This window comes from Halictus rubicundus, chromosome 4 (assembly GCF_050948215.1).
Source record: "Halictus rubicundus isolate RS-2024b chromosome 4, iyHalRubi1_principal, whole genome shotgun sequence".
Taxonomy (NCBI): domain Eukaryota; kingdom Metazoa; phylum Arthropoda; class Insecta; order Hymenoptera; family Halictidae; genus Halictus; species Halictus rubicundus.
This window is the reverse complement of record NC_135152.1, coordinates 3,201,061-3,224,460: the sequence shown is the minus strand read 5'-3', so window position 1 is coordinate 3,224,460 and position 23,400 is coordinate 3,201,061. Positions and strand designations below refer to the sequence as shown.

At 46.8% G+C, this 23,400-nt stretch overlaps 1 protein-coding gene across 2 annotated transcripts in view; it reads left to right on the top strand.

The window, feature by feature from the left end:
• Positions 1–23,400, top strand: part of Eif5b (eukaryotic translation initiation factor 5B) — a 39,363-nt gene that overhangs the window by 4,839 nt on the left and 11,124 nt on the right. The window contains exons 12-14 of one of the 2 annotated variants that reach the window (XM_076786328.1): positions 10,376–10,452; positions 10,575–10,782; positions 10,905–11,000. In XM_076786328.1, coding sequence (XP_076642443.1) covers positions 10,376–10,452; positions 10,575–10,782; positions 10,905–11,000 — 381 coding nt within the window. Of the gene's footprint in view, positions 1–7,074; positions 7,176–10,375; positions 10,453–10,574; positions 10,783–10,904; positions 11,001–23,400 lie in introns of those variants that run through there. The other variant, XM_076786329.1, reaches the window with a different exon arrangement.

The window sequence follows — 23,400 nt, the reverse complement described above, 5'->3', positions numbered from 1 at the left end:
TCGCCGGAGAGAGACCGGTGAGGTGTGGAACGGGAGGGCGAGCGAGAGAGAAGAGGCAGCAACGAACCACTTCCTTCTTAACAGTTTAGCAGGATACGACTCATTGGTCGCATACGGTGCTTGTAGTTGTGATCCATCGAGCTATCAGTCGTGTTGTGCATCCGTGGGCACGCCTTGCACGCCTCGCACGTCTCGCACGCCTTACATGCTTCCACAAGGGTGTTCTTGCATGTCATGGGACTTTTCACGCTGGGAAACTCTCCTTCGCAAAAATTACTCTCGCGAGACGCGCTCCCATTTTGAAGATTCGCGAAAATATTTGACGCCTATTCTTTTTTATTGGGGTCATCGTTCGTGTCGGAGAAACATCCTTTAACAGTTCAAAAATATCTTAGACACGTACTTATCGTCGCAAATTTCTTTTATGAAATAATACAATTTTTTCAGCGATATTTGTATACACAGATATTTGTACAAGCAAAGAGCCGAGAGATTCGTAAAACAACAAATATCGGTGAGTAAGAAATGCAGGAGACAGAAAGAAGATATGCTTGTTCATGATTATTTAGAAAGCGGACGATATATGAACGGAAGCAACGAAGATAATATTACGCCCAACGACACGTCGATATCGGTAATATTGCAGGCTGGCAGATTTCAGGAATTATGCAAGACCGCGCGCGATCGAGAGTTTCTCGACAATGTTTTCGTGCGGCGAACCAGGCACGGGACGAATTAAAAAGTATACTCGAGAGATCAGGGGATTTATCGAAGTACCGGGAACCGCATGAATTTTTCACTCGTCTTGCGCGTCGTGTTTCGTTGCCATAGCGAACGGTGATGTTCACCCGGCGGTGTGTCATCGATGCTCGAGCCAAACAGGAAATCCGGAGGAAACGGTAAACAATGAAATTTTGAAAGAGGTCTGTCGAAAATAGTCCACGTTAAATTACACGATAGATAGCCTTGCGAACGAATGGTTGTTCCTCTACGATCTTTCGTCACTTGGCAAAGATTGCCGAAGCAAAGAGGATGGATAAGTGGCCTCCGTGCGAGCCGAGAGACGTTCGAGAGCCTCGGTAAAATAAGACACGGGCGCGCGTTCTTCGAGCAGCGAACAATTAAAATTCGCTCTCTGGTTTCTCGTTCCTCTTACGCCTTTTCAAAGGGGGAACTAATTTTAACGCGAACATTACGCCGAATTTTCTAGACGCGATCGACACCGATCGAAAACGATCTCGTCGAATTTATCTACACGGAGGAGAGCGAGATCGGAACGAAGCTGCGTTTACGAGTTCGATAAAGTTCGAAGCGAATAGAGCGAACGAAGCATCCTAATTGTAATGCACCGATTTGGAAATATCAAAGGATTTCGAAAGAACCGAGAATTTCGTGTGACATTTTGATCGAGGAGAAACGATCTGGAGAGAGACAAAACTCTCGGGAGAGATTCGAGAGGTGACGTGGCTGGTCGCACGAGTTCGCAGCATCGTTCGAGCATTATCATCGTTCGACGGTGTTCGGAGCTGTCGGTGGTGCATCAGCCGTGGTTCAAGAACCATCGAGTAGAAGAGCGAAAGGGGAGGGAGAGAGAAAGAGAGAGAGAGAGAGAGAGAGAGAGAGAGAGGGAAGGATAGACGAAGAGGGAGACAAAGACAAACGGAACGAAAGAAAGCAAAGAAAGAGGAAAAAAGGCTGGTACGTCGTTCGGTTCGAGGTAATGTCCGAAACGGCCTTAAGCCTGTCCTTCCTCGGATTATGAATGGGCTGCCCCCACCGTATCGTACGATCACGTGGCTCGTGACGTCAGGTTTTATCGCTGGCATACGCGACACACGCACGCACGCACGCACGCACGCACGTAGTCAGCCGTAAGTACGTTCCCTCCGCCGCACCGCATCGCGGCTATGCGTTTTACATATGGCACGCAGGAGGGAGTATATGGAGAGAGGAGAGAAGAGGAGTGGGCAAGAGAGACACGGTGGCTCTCGTCTCCTTTGCTCTTTCTCTCGTTCCTTCGTTCACCGATCCTCCGTTCCTTCGAGCTCCCATGCTCCTTCGTGCCTCTCTTTGCGACTTACAAATCCCACCGATGGGTTCGGCTACGTAACCCGTTTCACCGAGCGGAGAAGTTTCGGCCCAGAAAGTTCGGCTCGAGGGAAGCAAAGACTGCGCCTAGATCTACATACCCACGAAAAGCAAAGCGTAGGTCTAGAGGAGTTACAGAAAGGGATGTTGATGTTGCGTGGGTTGTCGATGTTTGGATCAAGTTTATGCTAGGACCTACCCAACAGGAGCGAATGTAGGCGAACGAATTCGAGAGAATCGCGTGCGTGGACCTAGAAAGTTGGAAGTAGCGATTCTTCGAGTTGTCCCGAGCGTTTGCGTTTGCGTTTGCGTTCGCGAGAGCGAGCGACACAGAGGAACGCTTGCACACGGACGCGTGTGGGCTGGAAAAAGGAATACGTGACCAACGTACAGGAAACTGCCCACACTCGGAGCAAAAGCGGCGTGGGTGGACGGACGGATCGACGAACGGGCGGACGTACCCGATCCGACTCGATCCCGTAGCCCTGAGCGGCGCGGAGCAGCGAGGAGTACCGACGGCGCGCGTCCTCGTGTCCATAAGGCGTGCGAGCATGATTGCGCCACGCGGACGAGCCACGAGTGCCATGCACCGGTCTCCTCGAGCAGCAAGAATGCTTCGTCGATTCGAAGATCGACTTTTCCTCTCTTTCTCTTTTTTCGGCGGAGCGTGGGCGGCGGAGGCCGACCGGCTATCGATACCTCGGTCCCGTTCGATCGAACCAGCACGCGTCGGCCCGTGGCCTCGTTCCAACCGACGCGATTGCTCGTCATTCCTTTTCGGATAGTCCCCGTTTCTTCGCTGCGCCGTTTACGGTCGTGTCGCGATACTCGAAATCCACCTACCTGCGGCCTGTGGCTGTAGTCCTGGAACATTGGAACGCGCGCGAGCTTCGCGTTTTCCATAAAATCTCAACTTACCGAGCACTTTGGCGTTATTCCGTTTAACGCGAAATCGATGGCAGTGGTAAGAAAAACGTGCGAGATCAGTAAGACGAGACACGATGAAATCAGGATTGCTCGGACAATTCGCAACTATCGAATCCACGAAGCAGCGCGCGTACTAGTTTTTTTATTTTTAGGGGGAGAAATAATTGCGGGTGATCGCAATAGAATTTTGTTAGGACTGCTCGGTCAGAATCGGTTTGATTCGATCGCGGACGGATTAAGTGGCCTGCGCGTCGTTGATTATGCGGGGCTGGTGGATACACGTTGGAAGCGTAGGGGAGCGCTTAGTATTTACGAAGCGAGCCGCTTCACCCCGGCTCCGACTCCGGCTTCGGCTCCGACTATGACAACGGATCCGTAGCGCATACGTACGCATATTCGCTTGATTATGATGGCGTTGGCGAATCGAACATTCTTGCCGAGCGTCTTCCTGTCCTCGTCCTGTTTGGCCGAGCAAGATCGGAACAAATAGTTTAACCGGGACACGCGCTATTCTTCTCGGAACGGGCCGAAGTCCACGCGTATCGATTAACAATTAACCGTAGTGTTTTCGCAGTGCGGCCACGTACCGATTAACGTTTCGGTCTTGTTCGGCGCCGATCACATGAGCCAGACACACACGCGCGCGAACGCATGAGAGGGAGAGAAATGCGAAGATTTTTACAAAACGGCAAGATCCGATCTCTTTCCGCGAAACCCTGTGATTTTCGACTCGCGTTGGTCGTCGAAATCGTTCTCCACGAAGTATTGGGTTGTCCGGAAAGTTCGTGCCGTTTTTCTGTTGGTGGCATTAGGATAGGTCTGAATATGTCAGAATGATTGAAAACAAATGGTATGTGTACATAGTCTAAAAATGTGATGTTTCAGGCATTTTTAGAAAAAAGTTTGATTAGGATACATTAATTTTTGTTAGTTTTATACGCTCTTAAATATGGAAGGAAACAGAGCGAAGGAAAAAGCTGTTGGAGCTTCGTTGGGATGTGCCACCCATTCATTACACCCTCAGATTTTCATCTCTTTAGGCCAATACAAAATTCCCATAATGACAAAAACTTCAACTCTTTGGTCAACATAAAAAATCATATTTAAAAGTTTTTCGCCGGAAAACGCAAGTTGCGTGAAAGATGGAGAAAGATTGTGGAACATATTGGCACTTATAATAATTCAATAAATGTATATCGAAATTCAAATGTACTGCGTTTGAGTTTCCCGTAAAAATCGGCACGAACTTTCCGGACAGCCCAATAGTATTCGTACTCTCCGAAACTCGACGATTTGTCTTGAGTCGCGTATCAGCAAGATTCTTTCGGGGATCTCGAAATTTTCGGAAACCCGACCCGACCCGACCTCTTCTCAATTCGCCCAGACCATCGGGTTCCCGATATTTCGAGTTCTCGCACACCCCTAACTAGTAAGTATATACAGTGACTCCCACTAAATATTCGGACGCTCTTAAAAATCGCATAACTTTGTCAATATTGGACTATACTACTTGAACTTTTTTTGAGAAGGCAGAACAATTGGATCGCTACGTAACGTGAAGAAAATGTTTGATTAAAATTGCAACTGGTCGAAATTACGAAGAAAGTACTAAAAGTTGCAACGTTTTTATGCAGCCTCATATTAACACTTTGACTGCCAAACTAGAAACCTCAAAAATTCCATAAAATCAAAGTAAGTAAGTAAGTTTTAGTAAGTTTTTATTTAATGAAATAAAAATTGAAAAAAATTAAATGTATGATATTGAGTTGTCCTCCAAATTTCGTGCATTTTACAGATCCTAATCAAATTTGGTACAATGATTATGTTAACGTAAAAATTCGTTTTAAAACCTGGATAAATAATTCCGTCACCCACATATGGGTGACATGGCAGTCAACGTGTTAAAAATTTAAAAAGTACGTTTTGTACATCTGTATCAATTATACATATTCTGAATATTTCATCTAAATCGGTCAACGTTGCAATAAGCTACAAACGTGTAACGATGAAAGGTTAAGGAGTCGGTCTTCGTAGATTCGCGATAAGGTAGAGTGACTACATTACCGTCAAAAAATGATTTTACGTGCTTCAAGTTTTCGTCCTTATATAAGAATATTTTGTCGCTGGTAAAGGGCTCATTCGAAAGAGTGCGATAGAACGAGAGTTCAATCTAGTGCGCGCTGGTCAGGAGCTGCCGAGATTATGCAGATATTTGGTAATATAAGCGTTAGAAGTAGGCCAAAAATTGACGATGCGCATGCCATGGAATCCAAGCATTTTTATGCCATTGGATGAGTTTTCTGGATGAAGTCGAGAGCATCGCGCACTAGAAAATATCTCCAGCTACAAATTGTGCTATATTTTGTCTTGATTCTCTGGGAAATAAAGCGAAAAACTTGAAGCACGTTTCTGGCGTCAGAATTCATAAAACAATGTAACAAGTTTAGTCACAGACTTAAGACCCGTCGGATCAAGACCAAGACGGATGTTAAGTCTGTGACTAAAGGCTGTGAATGGAAATTATTAATTAAAAAGTCACGTGACTATCCGGGGCCCTTAAGATGCTTATGGAGTTATGAACATATTTGAGCCTGTCGATCGGGAATTACGAACGTATCCGCAACGCGAGTATTCGCGTTGACTTTGCTGAAGAAGCGGAGGAGCGGAGAAGCGGGTTCTCTAGCTCTCGTTGGAAAGGCTCGTGTAGGATGCCGGCAGCACAGGGCCGACAGAGCGTGCACTCGCGTGTCCGCGCTCCGCATATCCGCTCCCATGTCCCGGTATAGCTGCTTATATACCGCGGTTAAAAACAATGCGAGGAAACGAGCCATCTTTTCCTGCTGCAGAAGAGGAGCGAGCTGCACCTCCGGTCCGTCCGTCTATCCGTCTGTTCGTTCGTCAATCCCATCCAGCCAACCTGTGTCCCTTTTTTCTCGGCAATCTTTAACCCCGTGATCGAAAGGATTGATAATTCTCGCAACTATGATCGCGGTTTGCCATATTTGCGAATCGCTTGTGTGTATCTGTTACGGGCGCGCGTTCAATGTACAGGGTGGTCTACGAATCGTTCGACAAAATGTTCTCTGCGGTTTATGACGAGAGGCTGAAGAGGATTCGTGGCCTGCGGGCCGGTTTTTAATGCCGGAAGCGTTCCCTCTCTCTCTCCGGAGGGACCCCTCCGTTTCTCTCTGTTGCTCTCTCGACTTCCTCTCCCGTTTGTACCAGCATTTCTTTCGCTGGCAACATCTGTCGTTCGTCTTTTCTCCGTGGAATCTCCGTCTCTTTCCCTTCGCTTTCTCTTTCCCGTTTCCCCGCGCTGCCCTGGGTCGCAGCAGCCCTTTTATCCGACCGCTTTTTGTTCTTTCCTATTTTCCTCCGTCCTCCTTTCCCCTCCTCCCCCGCTCTTCAACGCGTAGCAGAAACGGGCTCGAGCACCTAAGCTTCGCAAATGGGTTCGAACTTTGACCGATCGCTTTCGACCCGCTCCACTATAGTATCTAACTAGGGTAAGGAACCCAATTTGCTGTGGGGGTACCAATTACTGTGATTATATTAATTATACTTATTTGAAAGAGATCAGTTAATAATGTTATATATATATATATATATATATATATATATATATATATATATATCTTTTTTTAATATTCACTATGCTTTAGAAATAAGTGTAATTAATATAGGCACAGTGACTGGTACCGCCCACAGTAATTGGGCCCCTACCCTATAGTATCTTCGCAAGTATTTTCAACCTTTGCGATAGTGCTTTGAAGCCTCGTTTCGATTGGCCTAAACCGTCGGGTCGGGGGTCTATTTGCGAAATGCAATGTTTACGGAGCAGAACCGTGTAGTTGGACGCGATCGATGATGGTATCGATTGTGTCGTGTCTGTTGTCGTTCGATCCGCGGCGTGGCCTATTGTTGGGCCTGTGTTCGGTCAGCGCCCCCCCCCCCCCCCGTTCACGTTGCCTGGCCTCCTCCCACGCCCACGCTACACCCTTTTTACGTTCTCTCTTTTTCATTGATCCGGTCGACTGGGGTCCTCTTTCCTTTTTCCAGCGAATGGTATCGCACGGCGATGGGCGAAGCGGTGCGGTACGGTGCGGTACGGTACGGCGGTTTCATCAATGAAACATGACTAGCTATCTGCCGGTGTTTCGGTGAGTAGGCTCGTTTATGGAGCGCCGGTGCCTTCTAATTGGCTCCCCCGTTTTTCCTTCCTTTTTCCTCTATCGTTCATCGCCGCCGCGTCGCGCCGGTTCTTCGTTCACTCGTTCATTCATTACGTAAAGGTCGCGGGAGAGTTTCACCGGGTTTGCGCCCGAGGATTCGCCGCTAGATACCTAAAGCCTCGCTCACAACGGCTCCCGCGTGTTCGGAACGATGCACCGTACGCTTCCGGACGCCTTTCTATACGTAATATACAGTGGCTCACGAAAGTATTCAAACGCGTACGTTTACAAATTTTAATGAATAAAATAAGATGTACTAAACTAATCTGTATAGAACAATTTGGTATCTGTAGTAAGGGGGAAGTCTCAAGATTGTGTCAGTAAAATTTGAAAAGGATTCAACAGCGTAGGCAGAAGTTATGATATATTTATTAGAAACACGCGTAATAAGTGACTCACAAAAGTATTCGAACGCTGTAACGCTGTTGATATGTTTTCATCTTTCTTAGAAAGGAATGTACACATTACTACTAAATGAAAACATTGGTACGTTCAGTTGATGTTAAGGCATCGTTTCCGTAACAGCAACGTAGAACTGTGCACAATAGTAGTTTAAATGAAGACTAAATAGTCAGAAACACAAAAGTGTGAAAGAGAAATGATACTTCGATTGCATAAGGATGGAAAATCATATAACGAGATTGCAGAAGTTATAAACAGAAGTAAGTCTACAATACATTATATTATTAAAAAATCAAAAAATGAAGGAACAATTGCGAACAACGCTCGATCAGGTCGACGAAAGAAATTAACTGAAAGAGAACAGAAAATTATCATTCGCGAAATAAAAAAGATCCTACTATATCCGCTCCTAAACTCTCAAATATGGTAGCTGATATGTTTCATAAAGAAGTTCATCCCGAATGATGTCGACGAATCTTACGAAATAATGATTTTCATGGCAGTGTACCACGAAAGAAGCCATATATTAATGCGGTAAATCGAAAAAAAGACTGGCTTTTGCAAAAGCATATCTCAATAAAGATCATTTTTTCTGGGATAAAGTCATCTTTTCGGATGAGTCTAAATTTAACATCTTTGCCTCAGATGGTCAAAATTATGTTTCGAGAAAACCAAATACGGAATTGGAAATTAAAAATTTACACCAAACGGTGAAACACGGAGGTGGATCGGTTATGGTGTGGGGGTGCATGGCAGCAAGTGGTACCGGAAATTTGGTATTCATTGATGGAATACTCGATAAATATAAGTATTTCAATATTTTAAGGAACAACCTTAAAGAAAGTGCCCGTAAATTAGGATTATTGGAAGACGTCCACTTCCAACAAGATAACAATCCCAAGCATACTGCAGGAATTGTGAAAGAATGGATCATATATAACCCACCACATATGTTAACTACTCCACCGCAAAGTCCAGACATAAATCCAATTGAAAATTTATGAGCTGAAATCGGAAAAAGATTAAATAAATATCAAATAACTTCAAAGGAGGTATTGAAACAAAAAATCATAGAAGTATAGAATTCCATTGAGTGTACTTTTACAAAATCATTGGTTTATAGTATGGAACGTCGATTGGGACACATCGTTATACTGCTAAAGGTGGTCCAACAAAATATTAACATTAAATAATGTAATAATATATGTAGCGTTCGAATACTTTTGTGAGTCACTTATTATGCGTGTTTCTAATAAATATATCATAACTTCTGCCTACGTTGTTGAATCCTTTTCAAATTTTACTGACATAATCTTGAGACTTCCCCCTTACTATAGATACCAAATTGTTCTATACAGATTAGTTTAGTACATCTTATTTTATTCATTAAAATTTGTAAACGTAAGCGTTCGAATACTTTCGTGAGCCACTGTATGTATAACAATAAGCACAGGCAATAGTTACGAAAGATAGACGATTCAGCGATCAGATCGCCCGCCTACGAAAACGAAAGAAGCGGGAAGCTCGAAGAAGGGAAACGCTTGAAAAATTGAGCAGAAAAAGGGTCGATTATCCTAATAAGTCCCCCCCCCCCCCCGACACGACGAAAAGAAAAGAAAAGGTCGAAACACGTGTACGCTGTTACGTCGGGGCATCAACGTGGACGGGGAACATGTTGGAGGATGCGTTACGGTGGCCCGCGTAAAAAACCATCGACCGGCCGTATCTCCTTCTAATATCGGAATGAGACTACGCAACCGGAAGTCTTAAAAACCAGCCTTATCTTCGAAAATTCTCGTCAAACAGTCGTCCTTCGTCTCTCCGACTATTTCGTCTATTCTCTTCCCGAGAATTATCCCTTCAGCTATTTTTTCCGCTGGTTCGAATTCGTCCCAAGAGATGTTTACAGCGATGCGTTGAAACCTTGTGCAAACTTATAGGCATCGTCGTTTCCTTAATTCCCCGCGAAAAAAAAACATCGAAGCCCAAAGTGTAGACGGTCAAAGTAAGTTTATTTCGAAAAATATGTTTCTTTCGAACGGTGATCGAATTAAGCTGGTCGACTTCTCTCCCATTTTCAAAGACGCCCGAGTTTGCCGTTCCAGTGGTGTATCTCGCACATCGCAGGCGCGCAACTTGAATTCCCTTGAAAGTTGTCGAGAGAAAATGTTCGGGGGAAAAAAAGAGAATCGAAGATTCTCCTCTCGTTGCAAAGGAGCGCGGCGTTCGGACCGGGAACGCGTACGGGAGCGCAACGTAGTTCCGTAGTCGGAAGGAAAACAAAATATTCAGCTAAAACATAAACCACTGTCACCGTAACATAAATACACGGGGAACGGTATGCGCGCGAGCGTGTGTGTCAGTTTCGCCGCGAAAATAACTAGTGACGCATGCTGTTCGGATTCGGCCCGCCTGGTGCGACGAGACGCGACGAAACGCGACGAGACGCGACACGTAGAAATAAACGCACCTACAACCGACCGACGATACGCTCGCCTAATCGCGGGTCTTCGATCTAGCCGAGATATCGAAATCGTCGGGTCTCTTTTTCTCTTAGCGAAACGTTGCCTCGCGGCTACCGTTCGACTAGAAAATTCAAAGCGATCTGGTATCGAACGCAGTCGAGTTTTGTTATCGTTGTAAGATGGTAGAATAATGAAAGAGAGGCAAACGAACACGAAGAAGACGATGACATTAATCGCGACGTTTCTCGCGTTGTGTTACAGTACGCCGGCATCCGTATCGGTCCCGTTGTCAAGAAGGATGTCATGAAGGCTTCCATCATGTTGGAACACGACAGCCAGTGAGTACATATGTCCGAGAACTGCTGTTAGAGATTCTACGGAGCAACGTGGACCTCGAAAGCATCGTTCAGAATCGGAGAACCTAGCAAAAGATGTTGACAAGGTGTTTTTGATTTCGCAGATACGCCACGATCCTCGCGTTCGACGTGAAGATCGAGAGAGACGCTCAGGAGTTGGCGGATTCCCTCGGGGTGAAGATCTTCCAGGCGGACATCATTTACCACCTCTTCGACAAGTTCACCTCGTACAGGGAAGAGCTGAAGCAGCGGAAGCGAGACGAGAACAAGCACATCGCCGTGTTCCCGTGCAAGCTTCGCATATTACCGCAGGTATCGCCTCGGATTCTTATCGCTTGCGCGATTGACAGGAGTCGAGTGAGATAGCGTGTTCGCCTCGCGAGACTCGACGCTCTTCTTTCACCCGTCTAAAAGATGACTGGCCTCGATTTCAGCACATCTTCAACTCTCGTGATCCTATCGTGATGGGCGTGATGGTCGAAGCGGGAATCGTTAAAGAAGGAACCCCTCTCTGCGTGCCCAGCAAAGACGTGAGTATTTCCGAATGTTCTCGGCGACATTTTCGCGACGGTTTATCCGAGAAAGTAGGCGGTGCCCACCTCTCGTAGCAACGCTTGCTTCCGGAGCAGAACCGGAGCAAAACCGGTGCGCTCTCCGAGAGCAAAGACTGCTGTTTTCGATGCGATCGTTATCTTTGGAACTTCGCCAATCGATTCTCCATAGACTTGGAATTCGTCTTGGCTATCCTGCCGGGTTGCACCTACTTATCGAAGCGTTGGTACGCTGTCGCGTCATTTTCGGCGCTTTAGCGATAAGCATAGACGAAAGAAAGCTGGCGTGTCACGGCGATCGGGTAGTTTCGCGGTGATCGAAGCCGCTGATAATCCGCTCGGTCTCGCGATTTGTCGACGCGTAGGTGAACTCGTTCGTCGGTTCGCGGGGAAATAGCGGCGATCCAGTTGGTCGACGATCGATCACACACCGCGCCCCCTCCCCCGATCGAGCGACCAAGCACGTATAAAATCGCGAGAAACAGCCTCGCCGGTTTCCTCGAGTTTCTTTCTCTTTCCCGTAGGTGTGACCGGGGCCGGCAGGCCTGCCGGCGACCGGTCACCGTACCGATATCCTCCGGCCGCCGATTTTTCGCGTTCTCGTCCCGTTTCCTCGAGAATGTTTCAAGCCACGTTTCAATAACAACAAACGACGCTCGCGTGGGAGTCGCCACGGAAGCTATACAGGGTGTACCGAGCAAGTGTCTCCGTAAACGTTCGAACCTATCTCCGACCTTTCTCAACGATTCTCTAGGAGTCTTTTATCGACACTTGGAATTCTTCTACCGAAAAGTTCGATTCTTTTCCTCGCAAATATAGTTGCTCGGTAAAACGCGGCGAGTATCTCCTGCCGAATTACCGACGGGCGAAAAAGATGCGTAGGTTTGCCCTTGTAAAATTTCAAAATATGCGTGACCGGGCTAGATCCCTTTGGAAGGTTTTTGGAAAATCGAAGCCGATGGCGGCGGCGTCCGTTCCATCCGAGCTCGGTTCTCGGTTCTCGTTCTCTTTCTCGTAGGAGTAAACTGGTGGGCAGCGGTTCTTTGCAGCCTCGCCTTACGCGGTAGCACGCGAACAGCTACAGGTTGCCTAGCCCGAGGTTCGTAGGCGTCGCGATGCCATTAGCAGCCCGCAAATTCCACGGTAAACAAAAATTCCGTCCGGGTACACTCTCGTGAAAGACGCCCACGCCAAAGAGTCCCTAGCCTTCTCTCCTCCCCGGAGCCAACGGAGCCGCGAAGCCGCCGGTGTCCAGCTCCGAGAGATGATTTACTAGGCAAATGGCTCGCCCCCGAATGGCCGTGTTATTTGCGCAAGATCTAAGAAGATTTTCGTACCGTGCGTGGGAACCGGTTGATTTATTGGGAAGTCTCGTCAGGAGGAACGGCCAATTCGCTCGACAGCGTTCAATTACATCGTCAAACTCGCGCGCCTGCAGCCAGCCTGTCTCTCCGTCCGTCCGTCTGTCTGTCTGTCTGTCTGTCTGTCTGTCTGTCTGTCTGCCAGAGTTCGCTGGTCGCGTCGAATCGTTTCCCTTTCCGTGGTTTCGCGTTCGCGACAGGACGAAGACCGGTGGGCGTTCGATCAAAGGACGCGCTAGACGCGTTCGAGCACCTGTTGCCCGTTCACGTTTTCGCAAATCGCCTGTACACGCTCTTTTCCGCTTCGAGAAACCGCACCCCGTCCGTCGAAACGTGTCTGCAACTTGGTTTCGACGAGCGAACGCGCATAGACGGTGTTGCCGATCGCTATTAAAGATCACTTGAATTCTTTATTTATCATTAACAGATGTACCTTCGTGTCCCCCGTAGTCTACGGCCTATGGTCCCCACGACATTCCAAGAAGACGAAATCAACCCGAGCGAAAAAGCAGAAGGGTTTCTGGCGGCTCCGCGTTTGCCGAGCGAAATTATGAGAATTCGACGGTCGTGTTTCTCCGCGACATGATCAACCCTTAGCACTCGAGTGGTGACTCCGAGGCACCACTAGAAATTGTTGTGGCATTATGTCAAAGAAATTACAAAAAATATTGCAAAATATTTGTTACATTACAAAATTTGTATTTAATAGACTACTAAACATTTAAATATTATATGTAGAAATCTGATCAGTTTCGTATGAATGAAATCAAAATATTGTAGGACGGAAGAAATATTTAGTTTTAGAATGAAAATAGCGCCGAGAGTGCAAAGGGTTAATTCGTCGGGCAGCGAGCAAGAAGGCAAAGACAGAAGATGACGAGAGAAAACGACGTTCCCTCTCGACGGAGCGGTTTTCGGTCGGGGCGGTTTGCGTTCTCGTACGAGAACGCAGCGATAAATAATCCGATTGGATAATCCCGGGGCCATATGTGGGTGATAGTGGAGGAAGCGTGTAAAATTGGTATCGGTCCGGATTGGGCTGTTTGCACGGTGTATATCCATGGTTGTGTCTGGCTGCGTGCGCGACCGAAGATTTCTCGCCCGCGCCCGCGCCAGCTTGTAGAAAGCAGCTCCGACCACGGTGCTGGCCCACGCGCTTCGCACCGTGTGCGCACACACTTCTCCCGGCCCTACCCTGCTTCATCGGTGCATTTTGGCCTTTCTTAAAATTCAACGGAAATTCCACCGGTAGAAAGTGGCCGGATAACTATTTTTATCACTGCTATCGAAACCGCCTCTCGGTGCTCCTTGTTCCGGCGAGTCTCTCTCTATTCGTTGGAATATTAGTCTGTCGACACGCGAGTCGGTCGCGGCCATTGTAACCGAGTGATATTCTATCTCTCTGTCGTTCGGAAGACGGCGCGGATCTATCGCGGATCGTTTTAAAGTTGTCGTCCGTTTTTAACAGCGCCAACGACTTCGAAGACGAGAGCCGTCTATCGAACCAGCGATTCCGACACGTTCGAAGCGGCCGTTACGTAAGAAAGAATCGGGTCGGGTCGGGCCGAGATCGTTGTTGAATAGCGAAGCCCTGGGGTCGGTCGGTATCTGTCGTCGCGCGGCGTCGCTTTTATATTGGCAAACGATGATCCGGACCGGATGTCGGATATCACGAAACCTAGTTGGCTTAGGTCAGGCCCGAAGCGTGCGAGATAGAAGCGCTCGTGAAAGAAAGACCGGCGAGAACCTGGATCGAAAATGGACGCCGGGACACGTGTACTACGTGATTCCGCAATCGTCCAGCGAATTTCGTTTGATTCGCGACGACGAGCGTCGCCGGTGCGCGTCGATTCCTCCCATTCGCTCGATTTTATCGGCTGCAAATTAATCCCCGACCGGTGGAGCCGAGGCCCTAACAGGCTCTATCCTCTTAGGCTCTTCTCGCGTTTCCATTTCTATAAAGTTACGTCCGTCGAGCGTCCAGCGTGCCCTCGTTTTTCAACGAATCCGTTTGCATTCGAGAGAACGGTTCCGATGAGTGTTCGGGACAATCGATCCGGTGAACGAGAACGCCTTTGAAAAACGGTCGAACACCGTTTCTCGAACGGAGCACAAGGCTCTCGGATGATCGAGCGGCTAGCGAGCAACGCCTGCCACTGCGCCGAGCCGACCAGAGAAAGAGGGAAAGGGAAAAGACGAAGAGAACGAACGGCGGAACGGCAAGAAAACGGCAGGCTAAAAGAATCCGCCGGATTTCCGCTCGACGTTAAAGCGCCTATCGAGGCCGTTGCGCAACAACCGTACACGCCCGATAACGATACCAACCGAGAAGATCGCTCGAATCCCCATCGGTACCTTCCATTTCTATTAGCCGCTCCGCCAATTAACCCACGATCGTGGATCTGGGCTAATCGTCTCGGCTCTCTTCGTCGTTACAATTTAAAACGATTCCGTGTAAAAGTCTGATTCGACCGCCTTCGTATCCCAGAATCGACCGGCGCGGACATTTCCGTCGATCCTCGTTAGCACGCGAGTTCCTTAAAAATAATGTAAATCGTGCAGAGCGTTCCTTCGACCCCGTGCTTTTTCAGTGGTACTTTTGAAATCACAGTGAGTGAGAGAGAGAGAGAGAGAGAGAGAGAGAGAGAGAGAGAGAGAGAGAGAGAGAGAGAGAGAGAGAGAGAGAAGGAACGCGTGCTATATTACACGGTCTTAATAAAAATTCGTCGAGTTACCATATTGGTGTACGATATAATTGCGTAAACATCCGCAGTCTGCTTGTAAGCGTTATGGGCAGCGAACGTGTTAAGTATTTCATCCGATCGCAAAAACAAGATAACAGATTAAGCTTCCGTTGCATTTGACACGCGCTCGTACGTTGCGAACGCAGAAGATACGGGGTAACGAATTTTCTCTGTTCGGCGTGGAATCTCGTCGAATCCCGTCGACGAGGCTGTCCGTGGCAATCGCGCGTATTGTTCCGACGCGATAATGGGGAACGCGGAGAGCATAATTAGCGGAACTGGCGGCGTTACAGATTTAAACGCGGCTTCCGGTGGTCGCGCCGGTTCGACGTACAGAGCGATAATTATATCAAGGAAACGCGAACGCGAGAGAGAGAGAGAGAGGGAGAGAGAGAGAGATTTTGCGAGGCGGAATCGCCACGCCGTTGCATCGGCCGGCCGCGTTTGAGCCCGTCGCGTCGGTGCTCCCCGAGTGACAGGAACTAGAAACTCCGTGGTGTGTATGAGTCCTCTTCCGGCGGAAGGCCGCTCGTAACGTTCTTCCTCTGGTGCCTCTCCTCCGTCTCCTCCACCTCCGCGCGTTCTCTTTCTTCCTTCATCTCCCCTTCCCAGCCGGTTTTCCTTCTTCGTTTGACCATCGGCGAGGGGAAGGGGAGAGAGGCTGTTCGTGAATTTGCCGATCGGGAGCAGAAAATTAAAACGTCGGTGGGACGAGGAGGAGGAGGTGGAGGAGGAGAAGGAAGAGGTGGAAGCGGAGGTGGAGGAGGAGGATCGTTCAAGCGGCAGCTCTCCCGCGAGGGAAGCTAATTAACGAGCACGCGAACGGAACGCGATACCTGTTCGCGTACCGTGATCGGGCCACGATAACGCCCCAGCCGTGAAACTTTTTCACGGGCAGAACCGCGGGCTCTCGGGGCCAGGGGGCGGAGGCAGGGGCGCGGCCGAGATGCGCGCGCAATCCGCTCGCGTGTCCTCGAATAGACACGCGAACGGAACCACCCGAATCTTTCGTGCTTTCGAACTTTCGTGCTTTCCTGGCTTCGTGCGCTCGTGCTTTCGAGGCTTCCGAAAGATTGCCGCGGTGGGACAACCTTCCGACAGCCGGCCGGATGCCTAATATTAGAGAAAAGGTCGAAAACGCGAGAGAGGAAGGGCACCGGAGAGCCGGAAAGCCGGCGAGCCGGCGAGCGACCGGACGATCCTCTTCCGGAGAAAGAGAGAGAGAGAGAGATGAGAGGCGCGTCCGAAAACTTCTTTTCCTCATTGATCAGCCCATTTTTCTTTCTTTGTTCTCGCCTTCGCAGCCCCGCGAGCACAGCTATCTACCAAACTGTTCGTCCACAAGTACGAGAACTACCTAATTGAAATCGACTCGGTTTTTATCATCCTTACTCTCTCGTTTCCGTCTCTTTTCTGAAAATCTCGAAAACCAAACAAACTTTCTCGCTCGCTTCGGCAAAAATGTATAGCACAGTGAAACCGGCGAATACGCGATAATATCCTCGGGGCGATAAAGGTTAATAACGCGGAATATATAATACAAATAAATGAAGCGTTCCTTGCCGCCAGGGTGTAATACCCGGGTTATCGTTGCAAGGTCGTTAAGTACGAAGCGAGCGGTAACCAAATCGACTTGGTGTTCGTAATGCCGACGAGGCGGGTAGGACGGGCATACGCGAGACAGTGTATCTGTGTTTCGAGAGTCTAACGAGTGATAACCGACCGGAAGGAAGCCAGAGGCGTTTCCACGAAAGTTGCAGGCGAGCCGGAAGACCGAAAGACGGGATGTGGTTGGCGAGCAAGTGACGTCGACGCGTTAGCGTGCTCTGTCTTTCTTTTCTCTCTTCTTCTCTCTTGTCCCCTCTCCGAGGCTGCCACAGCCTCTAACTTGGTCGTTCCTCTCGTTCTCTCGCGTTTCGTCGGTGTTTCTCTAAGTAGGCAGCTGGTTAACGTTGCTATCGTAGCGAACGAAGGAAAAAAGAGGAGAAATAGCTTGGGAAAGAGAGAAGCAAGAGCAAGAGAGATAAAGAGGCCGATGGAAAGAGCCGTGCGAGCGAGCGAGCGAGCCGGAGGGAGTCAGAAAGAGGCGGAGACAGAGAGAGCGAGAAGCGTGCCGGCCGGATGTCGAGTTTCCAATGTCGAGTAGATCGTTTTACCCGGGCTCGCGATTCATTTCGCCAACAACGAATGCCGACGAAGAAACGCTTAAACGTGTCGACGAAAGAATGCTTATCGAGGGGCGTCCCTGCTTCCCTTCCGGTCCCCCGAAATCGAATCGTATCGGAGCGCCGTTCCAGGATTCCCGGGAATCCTGATTCGAGAATAATATTGCAATAGTCGCTCGCGAAAGTTCTTCGATCGACGATCGCGTTCGCAAATTCTCTGATAATATCCGTGGGATCGAGCTTCGTTTTCACAGTTGCGTGCGCACGGCTCGACCGAAAAGTCTGCTACCAGTTAAAATCGACCCTGTTATTTCCAGTTGACCGTTCGCGATTGATTTACATGTTTGCGATCGTTGGTAAACTTCGAGAAGATAAAATCGAAATTTCTATGAAATTTCGAAGCGGATCTCCCGACTCGACGGAGATTCGCCGGTTCCACCGTCTTGGAGCACCGCTGTCTGTGTCGGCGCGGTCTTCTTGTCTTCTCCCTATCGTTGGGTCGTGATACGCTTTGCGCGTTGCTCGTTGCACGTTCTCCGGGCACATCGAATGCGTTCACTTCGCTCTCCCGCCCGCGTCCCTTTACTAAACTTAGACCCCATTCAGAACGAGAGAGAGAGAGAGGGAAAGGGAGAGAACGAGTTGGCCCGGCCCGCGAGACAGTATCGTGGCACGTTTCCTGTCGACCGTAAACAACGATATACACCCGCGGGACGTCGAATTCTGTCGCGATGTTTGCGCGTGTTCACCTCTTGCTCGTTGTCCTGAATCAAGGGCCCGGGATAGACACGTGACTTTTTAATTAATAATTTCCATTCACAGACTTAAGATCCGACGGGTCTTAAACCTGTGACTAAACTTGTCACATTTTTTCCTCTGTATTATCGATATTATGAATTCTGACGCCAGAAACGTGCTTCAAGTTTTTGGCTTTGTTCCGCAGAGAATCAAGACAAAATATAGCTCAATTCGTAGCTGGAGATATTTTCTAGTGCGCGCTGCTCTCGATTTCATCCAGAAAACTCATCCAATGGCAGAAAAATGCTTGGATTCCACGGCATGCGCATCGCCAATTTTTGGCCTACTTCTAACGCTTATATTACCAAATATCTGCATAATCTCGGCAGTTCCCGACCAGCGCGCACTAGATTGAACCTTCCTCTTTCGAATGAGTCCTTGACCAGCGACAAAATATTCGTATATAAGGACGAAAACTTGAGACACGTAAAACCATTTTTTGACGGTAATGTAGTCACTCTACCTTATCGCGAATCTACGAAGACCGTGTCTTTAAACGCGCTCGGTGCTGTTGGAATCTCGAACAGATTCGTCGGATAAAAGGAGAATAAAGACGGGAATAAAAAGATATATCGATTTTGAAAAATCTACGAAACCTCCTTGCAAATGGAAAAATCAGAAAACTAATTGGCAGTCTAGCTTTGTTTCTCCGTCGAGCCCGTACATCGTCCTCGAGTATCAGCGATTAACCTCGATGCCGCAGCTCGATGCTATCTCGTTCGATACGCGCAGCGATCTCCGGCGGATCGCTAAACAAGTTATCTCGATCTTATTGATCCGATCGACTACAGTGGACAAAAAACTGTGATTGCCCTCGGTTGTACGAGAGCCTCGTCAATTATTGCTCTCTCTCTCTCTCTCTCTTTCTTCCTCTCTATCTTGTGTGAGCAGTCTTGACGGTATAGCCAGCGTCTGCCCGCTGCTAAACCGGTTGCTCCCGATTATTATTTATCGTTATTATTATTTGTTTACAAATCTTTTTCCGATCGGTTGATTAAGCGATAATACCTCCGAGGGAGAAACAATCCGAGACTAAGAACGATCGCAATGTAACGCGAATTTAGAAACCATTTTTAAAGCTTCAACCCTTAACGGACCAATGCCGCAACATAAGCGGCATGGCACTTTTACTTGCTGGGTCCAATGCCGCGTATATGGCGGCAAAAATCTATATATGGCCCACATAACTCTAAACAGCTCAATATCTCGAAAACTATGCCATCGATTTTAAAGTTCTTAGTCTTAAATTGCATGGAATTGAAGGGCCTTTCTGACTACATAAACGTGAAGTGGCCTCCCTTCCCCTTTAACGGGGGAGGGGAGGTACCTTTGTAATTTTAAATGGAACCCCCTATAAAATGTTACATATTTAGATTCTACCGGAAAAAACAAGTCAATTTTGTCTGAAACATTTTTTTGTCAGATACTTCCATGATGAGATATAACAGTTTGAAGTTGCGAGTTGTAGGTACTTGAAGCGCTCGGAAATAGCGTTATGGAATTATACGCGCTTCATAATTTAGAAACATTTCATAATTTAGAAAAGCGGCTTAGTAAAGCTGTCACTAATGAAAATAATAGTGCCAGTATTCTTGGTGCAATTACATTAAATCCTCATATTAGTCAACGTACACTTGCACAAACATCACATATTAGTCGTTCATCAATTCAACGAATTTTGAAACGGCAAAAGTATCATCCATATCACATGGTTTTATCACAAGAGCTTTCGATAGCAGATTACGATCACCGCGTAAGATTTTGTGAGTGGCTGCAGGGTGTTGTGGAAAACGACTTTTTGTGCAAAATACTTTTTTCCGATGAGGCCACTTTTATGAATTCAGGGCATGTAAATAGACATAATCTGCATTATTGGGCCGTGGAAAACCCAAATTGGATGCGATGTGTTCCCTTTCAACATCGATGGTCTTTAAATGTTTGGTGTGGCCTAATAGGAGATTTTGTGATTGGACCTTATTTTTTTCAAGAAACTGTAACATCTGCAAATTATTGTGATTTCTTAAAAAATCATTTGCCTGCGCTTTTGGAAGATGTGCCACTGCACGTTAGAAGAGAAATGTGGTTCCAACAAGACGGCGCTCCTCCACATTTTGCAATCATCACCAGGCAATTTTTGAACGAAAAATTTGGGAACAAATGGATAGGTCGTGGGGGACTTCGTCAATGGCCTCCTCGATCCCCCGATCCAACAGCATTAGATTTTTTCTTATGGGGATATGTAAAGGACAAAGTTATGTTTGAACCACCGACGACAAAAGAGGATATGAAACAAAGAATACGTGACGCTTGCGCTTCAGTGACTCCCGAAATGTTAAAAAATGTTAGAACAACTTTGATGTTTCGAGTAAATAAATGTTTACAAGCCCGTGGTGGACATTTTGAACATTTAATTTAAAGTACATTTTATTTCTTCACGAATAAGCAAAGGACTCAAGCGCGTATAATTCCATAACGCTATTTCCGAGCGCTTCAAGTACCTACAACTCGAAACTTCAAACTGTTATATCTCATCATGGAAGTATCTGACAAAAAAATGTTTCAGACAAAATTGACTTGTTTTTTCCGGTAGAATCTAAATATGTAACATTTTATAGGGGGTTCCATTTAAAATTACAAAGGTACCTCCCCTCCCCCGTTAAAGGGGAAGGGAGGCCACTTCACGTTTATGTAGTCAGAAAGGCCCTTCAGTTCCATGCAATTTAAGACTAAGAACTTTAAAATCGATGGCATAGTTTTCGAGATATTGAGCTGTTCAGAGTTATGTGGGCCACCCTGTATATTATTTTTATCACTCTTATTGTTGTCATATTTTCATAATGCACGCGATAAGCATTGTACCAGGTCACTTCTGTGAACTTGTCTCTTTCTCTTCGTACGAAAAATAGCTTGGACCTGGTGGGAAGTCAACTTGAAATACTTCCGGACCGTTAAGGGTGAAAGATGGAAGAAAGCGGGAGAGAATTAAAGGTTGAAGCTGGTTACTCTCGGCGCCGGTAGACACCGAATAGTTCGACTCGCTCGATGAAACAGAAATTTTTCGATCGACAAAGAGACCTTTGCGTTCTCTCGAAAGCAACAGTCCACGCGTAAACAGTCCCTTCGTAAAGCGCGCGAGAATTCCTCTTGTTGCGCTTGGTTGTTTACGTTACCGTCTTGGGAGCTACTCGTCGGGGGAAGAAGGCCAACGAAGGTGTCAATGCGTTCTCGCGAGGAAGATTTTATGCGCGCGGACTTGCTCGCGTTCCTCGTCCAAATAGGACGGATTTCCGTGGAAGAACAAACAAAGAAAAATAGAGAAAAACGTGAAGGAGGTGGAGGAGGGATAGGGGAGGGTTGGTCGGGCTCCGGGGTCCGGGGTGTTAGCATACTCGGTAGCAGACACGCGGCGCGGCGTGGCGCGGCACAGCGAGTAAACGCGCGAGACGGGAACCGGAAGTCTATTTTCGTGAGGCGCACCGATTTAGAAAGCTTTATAGTTTGTACGAGCCTGAGCGGCTAACAGCCAACCATCGACGTCGTCGGCGTGGCTCTCCGCTTCGTGTACACGGACGGAGTCCGAGTTTGCGCGCGACGTCCTCTTTCCTTCGTTCGTCACACCTAACCCCCAGGTGAAAATAAGCCGACACGGGTAGCAAAACTGCTCGGCGCGAGTTGCGATCGAACCACCCTGTCCTGCAGGAACGAAAGGTCGCGTATAGATCCAAGGGTACGAGTGCAACGGATGTGCGATACTACCGAAGAGAGCGTCGTCAGATGCCGATGCTCTTCGACTGCCTAGTGTAGCTGTGCCCATAATTATGAAAGTGGTCTAAGTCATATATTTCTTGTTTCGAGATATTTAATGAATTGCATTTGAATAAATTAAAAAATATTTTTACATTATGAGACATTTTAATTTAGAATTTTATTAGTCTTGATTAATGGAAATTTATTATGAATATGAAATTTTGTGTGAATTTCATACGAAAATGTTGTATTTAAATTTTGAACTGACTTAGACCATTTTCAAAATTAACTGAATGTCGTATAAATGACTTAAAGCAATAAGGAACTATGAGTTTTATTTGAAACAATAACTTTAATGAAATAATTCGTGAACATTTATGAATTATTTTTAAAAAGAAATCCATTTTTATCATTTCGAGATTTTAAGATTCTTAAAATGTTCCTGAAAAGCTGGAGGGATGTATGGTAGCAAACACATAATATCTTTATGTTTTTCTTCTGTTACTGCTCTAGTGATGGTGTATAATGGAAGTAATTTAATATTTCCGTGTATTTTTGGTCTTCCTCTTTTAGGTGAAAAATCCAAAACGTGGAATTTAGAATCATCTAAAGAAGTTTTATAGAACATTTTATAAGGTTCATTTTTCAAGAATCTCATCCATTGAATTTGCAACCAAGAGACAGATTCGCCCGCGGTATTTTTTACTCTTCTTGTTATTGACTCTTCTAGTGATTTCGTTGAAATAAAATCCGGCTGCGACATTCGTTTTATCCAAAATGTATTTCTTCTTCTACACTTTTCTATCAATTCATAATAATGCTCAGGGTTGTATAAGTAATTTGCTTTTTTTATTTTCTTTTCTATCAACCCAAAATCACGGTCATTCGGTAGAAAGGAATGACCCGATACCAAAAATTTGTGGTCTACCGTTTCAATATTATTATTTGATGACTGAGCAATTTTCATCCATGTCAATGCTACTTTAATGTTACGATTTTGGCCTGAACAAGCATCACTGTAAGCTATTACGTGTTTGATTTTTGACTTAGACCACTTTCATAATTAACACTAAATGAATTCCATATAATGTTGAAATTACAACCACTATCTAATGGTTCATTTTTGACGATATCGTAAAAATTACATTGAATAAATTTAGTGTAAAATAATGTGGTGTGAAATAACTGGTAAACTCATTTTTTTTTTAATTTTGACTTAGACCACTTTCATTATTATGGACACAGCTCTACTCGCCGCTTCAATGCGAACGCTTTCACTATAAAAGTATACATTCTATTTCGACGCTTCGCTGGTATCGTAGCTCCCTTGTGCTTGCACCCTAAGTTACCGGTCTAGCCGGTGGGGTTGTTTCGCGCCGAATAGAAGATAAGTTTCGTTGACGATCGACCAACGGCAACGGCGCGAATAAATATCGATACTGCGAAGGGCCCGGGATAGTCACGTGACTTTTTTCGGAGTCAGCAGGTCGGTGACTGCTGTATAACTTCCGTTCACAGCCTTCAGCCACTGATTGAACACGTTGAACGCCACGTCACCCATATG